Raw genomic sequence first — 15,610 nt, 5'->3', positions numbered from 1 at the left:
GGAGTCTGCCTAAACACCTTTGTAGTATTGTGGTGAAGGTGCTCTTCCAGACGGTAATTTAGAGAACAGAAGTTAAGCTACTCTACTAAGTCTGACTGACTCTTTCACCCCTTTCTCCACAAAAGAAAGATACTGATTAGCTGGCTAATTATGTATTTTTTAAATGCTCTGTCATCTATTTAAGACTCACCTTTCAGTAATCTGCTTAGTCCTGATAATCAAATTCATATGAGGTCAAAAATGAATGAGTCAGTGCTGCAATTGCACTTGGAACTGTGAGTATATGTGTGTATCTGGAGAGTTGCTGCAGTGTGTGTTAGGGCTCTGAGATGCAATGCTGCATCAGTGTGGGGCAGTGCTAAGCTAAAAAGTGCTGGGTCTGCATAGGACTGAGGTATTGCTGCAGGGCTGCATCTAGATGTCTTCCAGTTCTGAAGCACGTGTGTGGGAACATGCTGGAGTAAAACTCAGGTAAAATAAACTGAATAGGTAAATGGCTTAGGGGTACTTGAATATGAAAAAAATCTACAGCCTGGTGTTCTCCTGTGAAATAGGGTCATGTACCTCTTAGGAAAGGGTGATAGAAAATCTGATACTGCTACGCATCTCAGTGGAGTGACTGTTAAAAACATTCAGCTTGCATAAGGGAAAAAATTCAGGAATGCCAGTGCAGGAGTTGATGGGAGGGTGAGGAAAAAGAGATGGAAGAGGTGCTTTCTGCCAGCTCCAGCCCAAAGGAAATATTACTGTTCCTGAGGGAGGTGGAGGAATATGTGGAAGGTTTTTTGTTATTCTCCCACCCTCTGTTTAGCTGGTGTGTTTAGTGCAGGGAGTACCCAAGCTTGGCTGAGATCAAGCTGAGACCATTTGTGAGACCCTTTATCTGTTGACCTCCCCACACCCCTGATCGACAGCAAGTGTCACTATCTCTGTTATGTTTCTGTTATTCATGCTACCTACCCTCAGTGGCATTTCAGCTAGGAGCGAAACAGAAAAAAGAGGACCCTGATGTGCATTGGTTGTTTATAGCAAATATGCAAATAATGCAAATTAATTATTCCTGTGGCAACTCCTGAAGTTCCAGTAAACAGTATTCTGTGCCACATGATTAAAAGTGGACAAAACTGGTGGAAATGGCTGGTCAGACACTATTGCCCCCAGTAAGTAGAGTAGCAGTTCCTAGGATTTGCGCTTATTCTTTTGGTATGGCTGCTCACTTAAATAAGTTCATATGAAAGCGTTTCTAATGGGATTAGTGCAGATAATCTTTGCAGAAGTGAGTATATAGAAGCTGGGACACCAAGGAGGTGTTAAATGCAGGGGGTTGCTATACATCGAGATGGGATTCAGTGTGATCCTGTTCTGTAAATGGGTCATATGTTGTGGGAGGTGTATTTAACATTAAGACATGCTCTAACTTACAGTTAAGGAAGAAGTGAATAGCAGGTCTGTTTTGAACAGATGGAGAAACTCTTAGGTAGGGTATGGTTGCTGGGGACGTTGAACTTGAGGGCACTAACACATGGCTATAATAGCAACACCCGACCTGCAGTGTCCAGGGAAACATACTGCAGTTTTCCATTGTGCTCTCTGTCTGGGTCTGTGGCATGAAGTGGTAAGAAAATGTCCCAGCTTTGCAAATCAAAAAACAGAAATGGGTATCCAGAAGAAAAAAATGCCCTCATGCCAAATAGAGAAGGTGTGTGGTCACATCTATCAGGTTTCTGTTGGATTATTAGTCTAGGCTATGTTTACGGTCGGTTTGATGTGAATGGGGTTCAGCCGAACTGTGTAATTGCTGAAGGACCAGAGATCACCGATGGGAAGAACATACACCTGGAGGAGTAATTCTGGTTTCCATATGTACATTGAAACATATTAAGATAGAAACTACCTGAGTTTCTATCTGAACATGTTTCAGATAGAAAAGAGGTCCTGGCTCAGTCTCACAGGGAAGGGTGCCACCTCCTGAGTCAGTATTGCTGCTTCGTGTCTCATCTGAAGCCTTTATTGCAGTACTGGCCTGGGCTCCTGGTAACTCAGGGGTGTAAAAACAAAACCAGGCTTCAGGTAATTTTATAAGAGGCTTAACAAGAAGCAGATTTTAGTAACAAAATTAGGAAGGAGTTTTTCCTACTTGTGATCATGAAATAGTGAGACCATTCAGTATGAGAAGGGACTAGAGTACACTCAAACATGAGAAAGAAGGGAAGTGTAAGTTACCACGATCCTTGGATTATTATAATCAAAAGACTTAAGAACAGCACAGCGACTGTAGGAAGAAGTGTTTTTAAATGAGAATATAGTTCATAGAAGGCAGTTAAAAAGGAATTTTGGAGGACTTTAATTGTATCTTGTGTTTGTGCAGTGAGTTCTGGTTCTCAAGCTGAAATTTTATTAATTTCTCCTTTAGTGTTTTGTTTCCTTAGAATGGTCTGTCTAAAACTAGTTAGAATGAGTGACTGCACAACAGTGTTGGCATAAGCATAGAACTGGCAACATGTGTTTTTTAAATATGCTCTGGTCAAATGATACAACTCTCCTGTTTGGGAGATCTGTTACAAAATATGAGAAATCTCTATAGACACTCTGAGTCTCCACTGGCATTGATTTGGATGTTTTACTTGATAATCTTTTCAGGATCCAGGTTTCCCTAGTAAATATTTGTATTGAATCCTTTGGCCACTCAAAAGGAAATGACCTCTTTTCTTTTGAACAGCATGAGGATTTTAGTAGGACTCTTGGACACTGTGCTCGTGAACACATGCTGTTAATTTTTTCTCCTTGCTTTTTGTTCAGAGTATCTTCCCTTCTATCCTCAGTACGAGTTTTAGGATCTCTGTCCAACATCCATTTTCTTTCAGTGACAGCATTGCATGTTTCATTGCCAAGTGCCCAAAGCAGTGACTGATGCTATTTGTTAAAGTATTCAGGGTCCGGCATAGCGGATTTTCTGTATGGAACACATAATAATTGGTAGGACTGAGAATGGAAAAACATACTGTGTTGATGTCTATTTCCTGCCATTTCAGGACAATGATCTCTTTAATATTTGCCAGTGCTTTGTCCAGTTTCTTTGACTTTACTGACAGCTTTTGTGCCTTCAGTAAAACATTCTGCAGCTGTAAGAAAATTGTCCTGTGATATAGTAGGCATACATTTTGTTTCAGAGAACCACCTTACTTCCTAGTTCTTAACTGGGAGCCACCTTGGCAGTGTATACCGTGGGAGTGACTTCTAGCTACTGGGACAGCACCTTGGCATGTTACAGATTTAAATGTGGCATTATCTAAGGTAGATGGAAGTCTGAAGCATTAGCCTTGGCTCGTGCTTACTGTGATCTGAAAAGAGCTCTTACTGCTCTTCCTCTTCATGTTTTCCTGCTGATTGGTAGTTGTGCAGGGATCTGATTTAGTACATATATCTAATACATGAACTCTGAAATAGCAGTCATAGCCATGGGGAGCTACAGCCACCTCCTTGTATCATTCCTCACCAAAAGGTTTTCATGTATTTTTAAACTTTTCCTCTGATGGATCCTGACTCCTCCGAGTGGTCCTGACTCATGTGCTGCAAAGATTGAGCTCTTATAAAAGGGGCTGGAGGGAGCTGATGCTTTCAGCAGGTTATTCTGCGCACACAGAGGTGAGGCTGTGCAGCTCTCTGAGGTTGCCTTGAATGTGGGGAACTTTGTATGGGGCAGGTTGAGGTTTTTTTTTTCCCTTCTCCGCTCTGTACCCCTCCTAACAGTCACACTCTGTTCTTTCCTAGTGGTGGCAATCTATGACTACACAAAGGACAAAGAAGATGAGCTATCGTTTCAAGAAGGTGCCATTATTTATGTCATCAAGAAAAATGACGACGGCTGGTATGAGGGCGTCATGAATGGAGTGACAGGGCTCTTCCCAGGGAACTATGTGGAGTCGATCATGCATTACTCGGAGTGAAGACTAGAGGACAGAACACTGCGTCTCCTGCTGCAGGAGCTGTCAGGGCTTCCCAGATCTCCACCAGCCTCTGGGGCCCCATCCAATCTAACTGAATGAAGGATAACTGTAACAACCACTCTTCCCCCTTTCTTCCCATCCTCCCCCATTATAAACCAATAGTGATTTGAGTTGTTTGAACAAATGGCTCTTCCAGCTGCCAGCAGAGGCTATCCTGGACCATCTGATGCTGAATTAAGCTGACACATTCAGATGTAACAAACTCGTTGAGTAGCTGATACTTCATTTCTGACTTCTTCTGACAGGCTTGGGGTATGTCTTGGAATCCTGTGTGTCCTTGTGGTACTACCCTTGGCAGCAGTGCCTGGCGCTTGGGATGTCCTGGATGTTTGTGGTGAAGGGTTACCAGCTAGTGGACATCCCTCCTGTTCCTAAACGATGCTCCCATGCAGCTGGAAGAAGTCATGTGCTAGGAAACTGGAATTTTACACAGAGGCGTTCCTGTAACTGACTACCAGATAGCTGGTTACATCTTTAGTATAAACACATCTGCAGCTGCTCTGCACATGTAGGCTGACACAGGGGCACACAGAGCTGGCTTTCATTTACTCACCTTTCAGTTTTGACAATTAAAATGGCTGCAGCCCAGAGGACTCCCACCCCCATTTCCTCATCTTTTGAATGCCACCAGTTTGTTTTGTGTTCTGCACTGATGTAAGTGTGCTCCTCTCCACAGTGAGCTACTTTCCATGGGTGCTGCTGGTTTAAACAGAACTCAAAGATGCCGTTGATGGTGAATGCAAAACGAAGTTTACAGGTTCTCCTGGGGTCTGAGGATAAACTCTAGGGGCTGTGTTCTAAGGCTCAAGTCTACTCACACCTGCTTGCACTAGCAACACTTACCCCCGACTTTAGTCTTATGCACAATATAATCTTAAAAATCCAATCAGGTATTGTAAATTGGCTGTTTTGTACTTGATGACTAGATTTGCATATGTACTGTGAGAGCCCTGTGCAGAGGCAGGACAAACGGCAATTGTCGTCTTCATGTCTGTTGCCAAAATCTCTACAGTGGAAGCAAAAAGGGCTGTTGTGTGTACTGGTTTCCCATGGAAATCGAAGCAGTAACTAGTAGTAGTCCTAGCTCTTCCCCCAGCCCTCTCCATTGTCTGTTATAAAGAAATAGGTATTCTGAGCTGACTGCTGGATCTGGGTGGAGTTATTACCAAGTAAAGGCTCTGTAGCCGCTTGTGTTGCTAGTTTGCTTTTTAATCTAGTCTCAGTTAAAAATGCTGCTCAGTGATTCTGCCCAGCAGATCAGTGTAAAGTGATGGCTGCACTAGTCTGCCTCCAGGAAGGACCAAATGTTATCTTTGGGTAAATGTCATGCATTAACAGAGTGACCTGGGTAAATCTCCTTGCAGTCCTGTTGGCCTACAAATAGAGCTGATCCCTGCATCGCCGCTCTCCTGGGCCAGGGCATCTTCCTGAACAACTTCTGTCACCAGGCCGAGTTCCAGCTGGTACCAGCAGTAGCTCCCCAAGGGTGCGACAGTGCTGCAGCTGTCTTCTGAGGCCTGTGTGTAGAACAGAGCAGTGCACAAGAGAGCATCGAGGCTGGGTTTGTGAGAGTTTTGGAAAGGATACAGGTTACTGACCCAGTGCCCCTGTTAGGTGATCAGTGCAGTATCAGGGTGGAGGTATAGGTTTGGTGCATACCTGGGCGGGGAGGCACTGTAGCTGCTTGAGGAAGAAAGAGGAAACAAACACGTGAGGTGTGTTTGTATGGATGGACATGGATGAATGTGATCACCCCTGTGAGCTTGTGGAAGACTATGTTAACTACTGTGACAGTGCATACGGAACTAGTTTGGTTGAAGCCTACAGCAGGTACAGGTTCAAAGAAACTGGTACAAAGATAAAAAAGTTACTTTCTCCCCCTATCAATCCACTACCTGCTTCTCTGAAAACCTGTGGCTTGCAGCAAGACTAGCTGAAGCAGCTATGGTTAATTTCCTCACCCCATTGTTTCTCTGGGAGCAAGCCTGGAAACACAGGTTGTCAGTCACTGGACTGACTGTTGCTAGTATCATAGGGCAGGCCTGCACATTTTGCACAGGGAGGCAGTGCTCTCAGCCCAGGTGATGGAACAGCAGTATTTCACAAGCCTTTGCTCACAGGACTATCAATGCTTTCCTCCTTTCTCTTGCCCTGGGTTTGTCTGTGATAAAGACTTGAGCATGGTGCTCTATTGCATCAAGTTAGGGCAGCTTAGAGAGTTACTGAGTGAAAGCTGAGCCTCTCTCCCTGTGCACACATGCTCCACGTGGGAGGTCATGCATTGTGGGAATGTGTTTTTAACTAGGTCTGTGTAAGAAAGAGCATGTGCTTGGAACGCTTCTGATGGGGGGGTGGGTATAGTGTGTACCTCCTCTGAGTGTGGCACACACCTGTGTCCTTGTTCTTCACTCAGGCAGTTTGTTCATCTTGCAAGTTTTCTGTGTTGTGAGAGCAGAGCAGTGTGAACTCTGGAAGTGCTGAGCCCTTGCCAGAGCACAGCAAGGAAGATGAGGCTGCAAAACCTTGAGAGTGGAATGTGTGAGGCTCCTTAAGGAACTGGCCTTGGTCTGAGGGCCCAGGGGTTAGTCAGGTCCCTGCTGATAGCAAGTGGAATTGTTTATGCTGCAAGTGTTGCTGTGGATGGAATTTTTGGGTCACCTCCTGCTGGTTTTATGCTTTATTATGCAGTACTAACGTAAAGAAATTTGTTGAAGTTTATGCATAGTTTTTATTTTGTACAGGTTTTAATTCTGTGGCTTGTTTGGGGATGATGTGATGTAATGGTCTTAGATCAGGCCAAGGTAAACAGGCTGTGTATATTACTGTTAACATAGATTGCATGCTAGTAAAGTCAGTAAGAGTCAAGTTTCCAGTTTTGTCCCTTGTACTTCTCCTTCTCTGAAACCTTCTTTGCCCCACTCCTTTTTCTTTTACATGCTTACTTTAAAAAGGGGGTGGAGAAGGAAGAGGGGAACACCTCAGTATTTCGGATAGGTGCACATCTCTTCACTGAGTTCTGCTGCCACAGCTGAATGTGCTCAGCATCACAGGCTGTTGATCAGCAGTGTGTACGCGTGAGACAGGTGGGGGAAGGAGACACTCCAGAATAGCCCAAAGAATGCTGTATGGCCAAAATGAGTATGTTTCTCCCTTTGAGAGAGCTGCCTTAGCCCAGCCAGCTATTTGTATTGTGCACAGAACTCAGTCAGCATCCTCTAGTGGTGAGTCTTGCCTTGGTTTGCTGTATTCAAGATTCTTTCCTTGCTAGGGCCAATGCTATTTACAACTGCCTCGCTGCCATGTGCCTGTGCTAGAAGAGGTCCTACGAGTCTGACCCTGTCTAGTGCTGAAGCAGGTTATGGTGGTGCCTTCTTTCCAGCCTCAGAGACATGGCTGAGGTGGCATGTGTCGCACCACATTGTTTTGGGTGTTTTTTTTTATCTTTCTGTGATAGCTTCATGTTGTTTCTCTCACTGATGCAGCAGAGCAGCAAATTTTGTGCTTGAGCATCCTGATGGTGTGCCCATGCCCATAGACTGGAGTAGGCACCAGAGCTGAAGCTATGCCTGAAGACTTGCTGGCCTGACTGGTGAGACTGAAGAGCCATTGCTCTCACTGGAGTACAAGAGGTGCAGTATGGCACCAAGGTAGCTGGCAGAGCAGGCTAGTATTACCAGGAGGCTGACCACGTTCCTGTGACTCAGGTTGTTTTTGTGGTTAGTCGAGTTGGATGTTCCTGAATGTGGCTGGAGATTGCTGCTGGTTTGAACCACAGCTGCCCACAGTGCTAGTGGTCTGTGGCAGTGTGGCTTATCAGTGGATGCCAGGAAGCCTTAGATTCAGCTAGTTCTTGTTAAAGCTCACAGCTCCTGAGCATTTACGTGCTGTGCTGCTGTGGATTCTTGGTGACAGCCAAAGTTGACATTTGCAGTAATGCGGTGTCTGAAAAGTGGTACTTTTATCTAGGGTGTTTCAGTTGATCATGAAAAACGAAGCTGCAGCAGGACTCTTCTGGCAGAGGGTAGGCTGCCTGCCTGGTGTGTATGTACATACTGTTGACCAGAGGTGGGAATGAGCCTCTCTGCTAGAAATCAGCTCTTTTAGTTATGTTGCTGGGCTTTAGGCATAAATCAAAAGCAAAACTTTAATTTCCTTTCCAGAAAGGATGCGACTTCATGTGGATTAGCAAACTGGGAGCATTTACAGGGCTTCTCCTCCCAGGGTGGAACAGGACATGTGAAATAGGTGCCATTTGTATTGTCTTGCAGAGCAACTTGTTGGAAGCTGCTAGAGGATGCTGCTGGAAAGACCATAGTGCTGTGACTTCTACTGGGAGCAGTACTTGCATTTAGAGTATAAAGTCACTTGTCGAGCACTGCAGCATTTCAGGAAGCATTACAAACCCCATGCAGAGACTTCAATTCCTATGTTGACAATAGTGGCAGTGAGAAAAGCACAGCACTGTTGCATTCGCTAAGGCAAGTATTTGCAAGCCTGATCTCTAGAGAAGATGGTAGTGTAGACTGAGCACTGGCAGGCAGATAAAGAGCTATGGCTCATGGAGCACCACTTTCCAGAATCTGCTGTGCTTACAGGTACATTCACCTTTTCCACCTTTTGGCATCTCAAGTATTTGGTGCTGCCACAGTTTGTGGGTAAAATGGTACTACCCAGGAGTCAGAATGGTGCATGAACAGAACAGTTTGTAGTTGTTGTTTTTTCTTTCCCCAGTAGCTGAAGCCAGTGTGTAGTAACAGTCCTACTGATCTACTTCTGATTTTGAAACTGCAAGAATAGTGGGACACCCACCTCATGTCCATGGGACGGATGCTGAAAGCTAGATGGAGTCAAGGTTTGCCAACTGCTGTTACAAAGAATAATTCACAGACCATGGCGTTTCATTCAGAAAAACACCCCTGTGTTTTGTGCAATGTCCTGCCCGTGCAGGAAGTGGTTTTTTTTCTTTGGTACTCTAAACATACACATTTTATTAGGACCTTTGCTTGTTACAAGATGTGTTACAAAAAGGTCAGCAGCAGCCTGTTGTCCAGAGATAAGCTTACACCGAGCATCCTGCTGACCACCAGCGTGGGGACTGCTGAAATGTGTGCAGTACATTTGTTTGGTTTCTCTTAGAACCACAGAAGAATCCAACCACTATTGACTAATGAGGAAGAACTGTGTACAAATCCATTTCCATTACAGCGCGTTGGTAAAGTGCTGACATGTCTGAGATTTTTTTTGTAAAGAACGAGTGCTTCTTTTCACATTTGAAAAAGTGTCTTTTGCAACTTGCATGGACAAGTAGTTTCTATGAATTCTCTGGAAATGTCAGTGTCTAACATGGATTTTGTCCATGCACTTTTTTTCTGAAAGCAGATAACCCCCCCATGCCCCCTCTTTGGTTTGCAGTCAGAGAAGCACACTGTGCTTTTGCTTTTGGCACTGCTGATGCAGTGTCTGAGTGCAGAGCCCGCAGGACTCCGGGGAGCTGTATGCCACCAGTAATATTTTATTGTGTGTGCCATTTGAACCACCTTCCAGTGAGTGAAAAACCCAATTTTTAAATTTTTTTAATTGTACTTGGAATTAACTGTTGCCGTGTACTAAACCCTCTTGTTACGAGCCCTAAATAAAAGAACAAAGCACACACTGTGTTCTGTGAGCGTGCCACTGCCGAGTCACGATCCTTGTCTTTAGCTACAGGCTTTTCGACACAGCAAGGCCAGAGACACTTACTTCCCACAGCGAAGCTATGAGCACTGGTATCCAGCCTGCTGCCTTCAGCAGCTCCTCCATCCACTTCTGTGTAACTACTCATTTCCTGCCATCACCACAAATGTAACACCTCCAATCCCTGGTGTAAAAGCTGAGTGATGCAGGGCCAGCAGGTAAGTGTACCCCAGGAGGAGGTGAACAGAGCCAAATCCCCTACAGTGGACCCCGGAGAGGGGCAGCAGCACTTAACAGTCATCAGCTGTTCTTGCATAAGCAGAGCATGAACTCTCTCATGAGAGAGAACAAGATGAAGAACAGGACTCTGCACACCTGAGGGAGGACGCAGATAGAAAAGGGGAGCATTCAGACCAGGTCCTCTTTAGACCTGTGCCTGGTGTGCACCATGTTACTGGTACCGCCAGCTCTCACCCATGGGAAAAAGCTATGCAAAGAAATAAAAAGCAATTTTACTGAGAGTGAGCGTATAACTTGGTGACCTGATCCCGAACCACTGATGCCCTGAGAACACAGTATGGGTTCTGCACTCATGAAAAAGGAAAATGGCAAAACAGAGGATTAAACCAGATTATTAAATTTAACTACATCTTTATTGGATTGTGCATATTCCATTATAATGATCTATACTGGGTACTCTATAATGTAGTATTTCTTTTGTCCTCTCCCATGCTTAAAAAAGTATATTTATACATATATTTATATATATTTATAATATGGCAAAGCTCCCCCCAACCTGAAGCTATCAGTCTAAAAGAGCTTTGATTTTTCTTTTTGGAAAGGGAAGAAGAGGGGAGGCAATCCCACTGAAAGATAAAATGTGCAATTTTCTTTTTAAAGCAGTAAACATGAATGTATTTACAGCACTCAGCACAAGTTTGCTGCACAGACAAATCATCATTGCAATGACACTTTTTCTTACATTTGCATCCCCCATATTATACAGAACATCACCAGCAGCTGCTAATAGTGTAATCCATAAACTAAACTGCTGCTCCAGTTAATTTTGGGTCCACCGCAGTCCACTAGAAAGGAGACCAACATCTGCCATTACAACTTGTGACAAAGCATTCAGTTTTCCTTTTAGCAGTACAAGCTTTATAGTGCTGCACCAAATCAGCAGCAGAGAGCCTTGGGCACAGGTTTGTTTGCTAAACTTAACTTCCCTTTGCCCCTGCCTGGCAGGTGGGTACCCACTTGCCAGTGCTAGTTAAAGGCAAGAGATACACAACAGCGGCATCCCTGTTCTGCCCAACAGCAGCTCTTCAGTCCTGGCAGAGGCTGGTGCAAGCACATCTGAGTACCTGGAATTTAGCTTTGAATGCATCTTTGGCATCTTGGGAAAGGTAGGAGGACACTGTTTTCCACTGCAGGGAACAGCTGGTTCAATTCCCAAGTCTCTTAAAATACATGTCACCTTTGAGCATTTAAATGAGGGGTATGCATTCCAAAATCTGTTACTGAAGCTCCTCACTCATTTCCCTCACTAAGTCCCTGCCACAAGAGATGGTGCATGTAGCACTAGTTCCTGTTCCTCTAATTTCTCTTTCTAGCTCTCTTCACCACAGATAGATACACACTTCTGATGGTCAGAGAGCTCCTACTCAGCACCTTAGAGCACCAAATAGCCATCAAATGCAAATGCATCAAGTGCAAATCAATTACTTTACACTGTTAGGGATACACACATGTTGTCACCCCATTTGCAGTTTAGTGTTTTGAACTTTTCAAGATTAGACAGCCCGTGACTCACTGGATCACACAGATCAGAGTGCACGGACCCCCGCAATGTAACACTGGGTTTGTCAGTCTTCACGGGCATTTTCTTAACTGAAGAAGAAAAATAATTCAGAAAGAAAAATAACTCAACTTTAGACAAACTTACTATTCCACCATACAAGCTTAAAACCCACCAGCACATTACAGAAACATCTAAGAGAAACTAACCCTTGTAGTGTTAAATCCTCTCCAGTCTGGAGTCCGTCCTGATTGATTGTGCGGGGGAATGCAAAGCCAGGAGCCACAAATGGGCTGTGGGAAAACATCTCCCTCAAAGATGATTCCATTCCCATCACGTCCAAACGAGGAGTGCTGTTTGAACAAGTACATAACCTACACCTTAACAGTGAAAAAAGGAAGAAACGAAACAAACTCACATGTTCTGGCTGCATCATCACTACCTTCTGTCAGGAATTTATACTGCTTTCCCGGAGTGCAACTGATTTCAACGTGATTCTGTATTTGACATGATAACTCCCAGTAAGACCCATATAATTTTATTTTGAGTAAGAAACAAATTTACCTGCAATGATACCACTGAAGTAAAACAATTTAGTTCTATGCAGTATTCTGTCACAACCAGATTTCTCTTTTGCCCTTCTGTTGCTGAAATGGCACTTTTGGTTCCTTTAAGCTGTGGAAAAAGTAATGTTAACTGGGAGGAAAACTGGCCGCACTGTCTCTGAGCTGATTTATCTGGTTGCTTAAGGGCACAGAAAGAAGAAATAAGAAAACATTTCAATGTGCAAATCCAGAACAGTAAATCTTAAAATGCACTTGTTGAAAAAACTGCTCCCTCTCCCATCAGACCTGAAGCCAAAGTGATCCAGGTACCTTTGCTTTGTTTCCCTGATGTGTCAGTCAGCCACCGTTGCCCTGCAGGAAAACTGTTCAGGAGAGGAGCTCTTTGGCTTTGAGGTCATGCACCAAGCTGAGCAGGCGGTGGTTTGCCGCAGGAGCAGAGCAGGAGGTTTCCTCTTCCACAGAAAATAGCAGATTATTTTATTGTGAGACTTGTGCCTAATCTCCTCCCTCAGCCACAGGTTTTGAAAGACTAAACAGAACCCCAGCACATCCACCTCAAACAGTACCTGGGGTTTGTTCAGAACCAGACTTCTTTGGGGTTTGTTAACTAGTTTCTCCTATAAGCTTAGTGCTGCTATAAGAGCCTTGTTTTCCCTTCCAAAGCAACTCCCCGAGACCTAAGTACAGTCAAAAGTGTCTGAGAAGACTGGCTCCCTGCTTTGTACACCTGCGTTGCAGGCAGAGAAACCTGCCAGAACAGGAGGCACCCTGCTGCATGGCAGAGAGGAAATGAGCACCAAATCTGTTCCAGATTAATGAACACAGCTGTATGCTCTCAGCTGCCCCTGTGGCTGCAGGGCTTTCCCCAGCACCCTGACCTTAACAAGTGTCAAAGGGCATACGCTTCATCATTTAACACAACAGCTGTACGCTCTCAGTATTTTAGGATCAAAGCATCTGCTACGTTTATGTCCAGAGTATGAAAGCTCGGCTCTCACATGCTCATTTTAACAGTGCCAAAAGGAAGCAGAAAGCTGCTTGCAGTGGGTGTGAGATCTGGTCCCTCAGTTTCCTGATTTAAATAAATATAATGGTGCAATTATGAGACCAGTCCACACAGGGGAAAATAACTTACTTGCAAATAAGGCATAAATATTTACTGTCACAAAAGCAGTAAACACACTGAAAAAGCAAGTTACAACGAGGGGTCTCATAAGCTGAAAAGGCAGCCAGGTTGCCAAAATTTCAGTGCTCAGCTGAGAGCACTGTATTTCTGTATCATTACTGGCTTAGGAAGCAAGATGCAACAAGAAGCAATCAATACAGGGTGCCACCTTTGCTGATGCTTGTTATTTTTGCTGCAAACTTAAGAAAGAGTTAAACTTCTGTCTCCCAGCAAGCTGTTCCGCAGCCTGCAGTAGTAGCATGGATTCACTGTCTAGGGAGAGATACTGGGTGATGAACATGAGCACAGGAAAATGAGAACAAAATCTCAAATGCCTTTGAAGAAATTGCACTCAAAACATTGCTCTGCTGAGTCCAAAGCCCAGAGGTACCCACACTGAATGAACAAAAGCAAAAGGGCTGGAACTAACACCAGTGGAGCTGTCCTGGGGGAAAAGAAAAACAGATGGTGCAAGCAGGATTCCCTGGCTGCTCTCACCCAGAAGCACACTGCACCAGCCCGGGTGCCCCTTGCCAGGGAGCCAGAGAACGTGGCCACTCACCTACCCTGGGTAACAGCTGGGGAGTTTTGGCTCCAGCTCTGCACCTCTGCCTCCACGGGTGGGTGTGAGCCCCGGAGCTGTGCACAGCACAAGGCAGCAGGAGGACCAGTGTTGAAAATTACAGCACCATCAACTGCAGTGCAGCTCAGCAACCTTCCTGTGGAGCTGCTGGCCAGCTACACTGAGAGTGCTTACATCAACAATGCAAATGCTTTTAAGGACACTTTATAAGCACAAAAATAGTAGAAACAAAACTTTGTGAACAATTTGAAAGATACAAAAAAGTGCCTTTCCATAGCAGTGCTTAAAAAATGCGCACAATGCTATATACTCTTATTGCTCAAAAAAACTACTCAGAAATAGTAAAACGATTTCCAGAGGTGCTGAACCAGATTTGTAAAAAAATCACGAGACATCAGCAGAAACAGCACCATTCATTAATCTCTTTTCAAGATGCACTTATCTAAAACTCTATAGTTATAGCTGGGTCGTTTTTACCCTCCGATTAGCAAAGCTTTTTCCTATTCATAAAGTAATTCACAAAGACATTATTGTACTATTTGGAGTTTTTAAAAAACCACTCTATTAAAACAAACAAACAAACAAAAAAAAGGCATGAGGGACGCTGTCACATTATTTCTTAAATCTATCAGCCTGAATTACTCTAACGAGAGATAAGTTTACATCTGTCGTACACACTCAAGGATACTGTCAAGTCAAGCTATTCCCATTGTTTCAATCTTTGGGGGAAGGAAAACACTTAAAACTTGTTTTTGGAGAAAAAGTAAACCAGCAGAGAAATCATTTGCCATCTGAGCCCTGACAGGGTCCCCATGCTGACAAGGGAAGCTAAAGCAACCAAAGATGGAGCAGGTACAGTCCAAGTATTTTAGTTACTTTACAAAGGTTGTGTACCACTACCCTGTAATGAACACGCATGGTACATAAGACCACTTACATCAACTACACTACCTTATAGCAACGTCCGGATACGTGCGTAAGACTGTACAATCAGAAACTACTCAAGTATAAGAAAAAGGGCTCTAGCACTTGGTCTGGTGGTTGGCTGTGCATTGGTGGCAAACAAAACCCAAAGCAAATACAACAGTCTATTTCCTACTCATATGGGCCCTTAAATTAACTTATTAGCACATGTTATTGCCTCTCAAGGTTTTTTTTTCTAGTCTTCTCCCTTGACTGCTACAAGTGCAGCTTTTGTAAATAACAAGTTTATGCATTAGTTGCAGTCTCCGGCGGGTCTCAGAAAAGAGTGACAATTCCCACTGTGCTGGCCTTGGGGGTGTCAGTCGATGAGAAACTTAACATGAGCGGGCTGCAGTGTGCGCTTGCAGCCCAGAAAGCCAACCGTATCCTGGGCTGCATCAAAAGGAGTGTGACCAGCAGGTCGAAGGAGGTGATCCTGCCCCTTTATTCTGCTCTGCTCTCGTGAGACCCCACTTGGAGCACTGTGTGCCGTTCTGGTGTCCTCAACATAAAAAGGACATGGAACTGTTGGGACAAGTCCAGAGGAGGGCCACGAGGATGATCAGGGGACTGGAGCACCTCCCGTATGATGATAGGCTGAGAAAATTGGGGCTGTTGAACAGGCCTGGAGACCTCGTAGCAGCCTTCCAGTATCTGAAGGGGGCCTATAGGGATGCTGGGGAGGGAATCTTCGTTAGGGACTGTAGTGGTAGGACAAGGGGTAACGGGTTAAAACTTAAACAGGGGAAATTTAGACTGGGTATAAGGAAGAAGTTCTTTACTGTAAGGGTGGTGAGGCACTGGAATGGGTTGCCCAGGGAAGTTGTGAATGCTCCATCCCTGGTGGTGTTCAAG

At 44.5% G+C, this 15,610-nt stretch overlaps 1 protein-coding gene and 1 long non-coding RNA gene across 21 annotated transcripts in view; one reads left to right on the top strand and one right to left on the bottom strand.

Moving 5' to 3' along the window:
- ABI2 (abl interactor 2) overlaps nucleotides 1-5,147 on the top strand; it is a 63,057-nt gene extending 57,910 nt beyond the window's left edge. For all 20 annotated transcript variants that reach the window (XM_061378837.1, XM_061378724.1, XM_061378845.1 and 17 more), the window contains one exon: nucleotides 3,772-5,147. In XM_061378837.1, the coding sequence (XP_061234821.1) occupies nucleotides 3,772-3,947 (176 nt within the window). In that variant the 3' untranslated portion in view covers nucleotides 3,948-5,147. The remainder of the gene's footprint in view (nucleotides 1-3,771) is intronic.
- A 5,164-nt stretch (nucleotides 5,148-10,311) lies between these two features.
- Nucleotides 10,312-14,300, bottom strand: LOC133225821 (uncharacterized). Its single transcript, XR_009729292.1, has 2 exons — nucleotides 11,995-14,300; nucleotides 10,312-11,942 (listed from the first exon to the last, which is right to left on the bottom strand). It is a non-coding gene; the product is annotated as an uncharacterized LOC133225821 (long non-coding RNA).
- Between the last annotated feature and the right edge of the window lie 1,310 nt (nucleotides 14,301-15,610).

Source organism: Neopsephotus bourkii, unplaced genomic scaffold, assembly GCF_033783945.1.
Source record: "Neopsephotus bourkii isolate Nb327-2 ecotype Australia unplaced genomic scaffold, CSIRO-AGI_Nbou_v1 NB_196, whole genome shotgun sequence".
NCBI classification, from domain to species: Eukaryota; Metazoa; Chordata; class Aves; order Psittaciformes; family Psittacidae; genus Neopsephotus; species Neopsephotus bourkii.
This window is presented reverse-complemented; position numbering and strand designations above follow the sequence as displayed.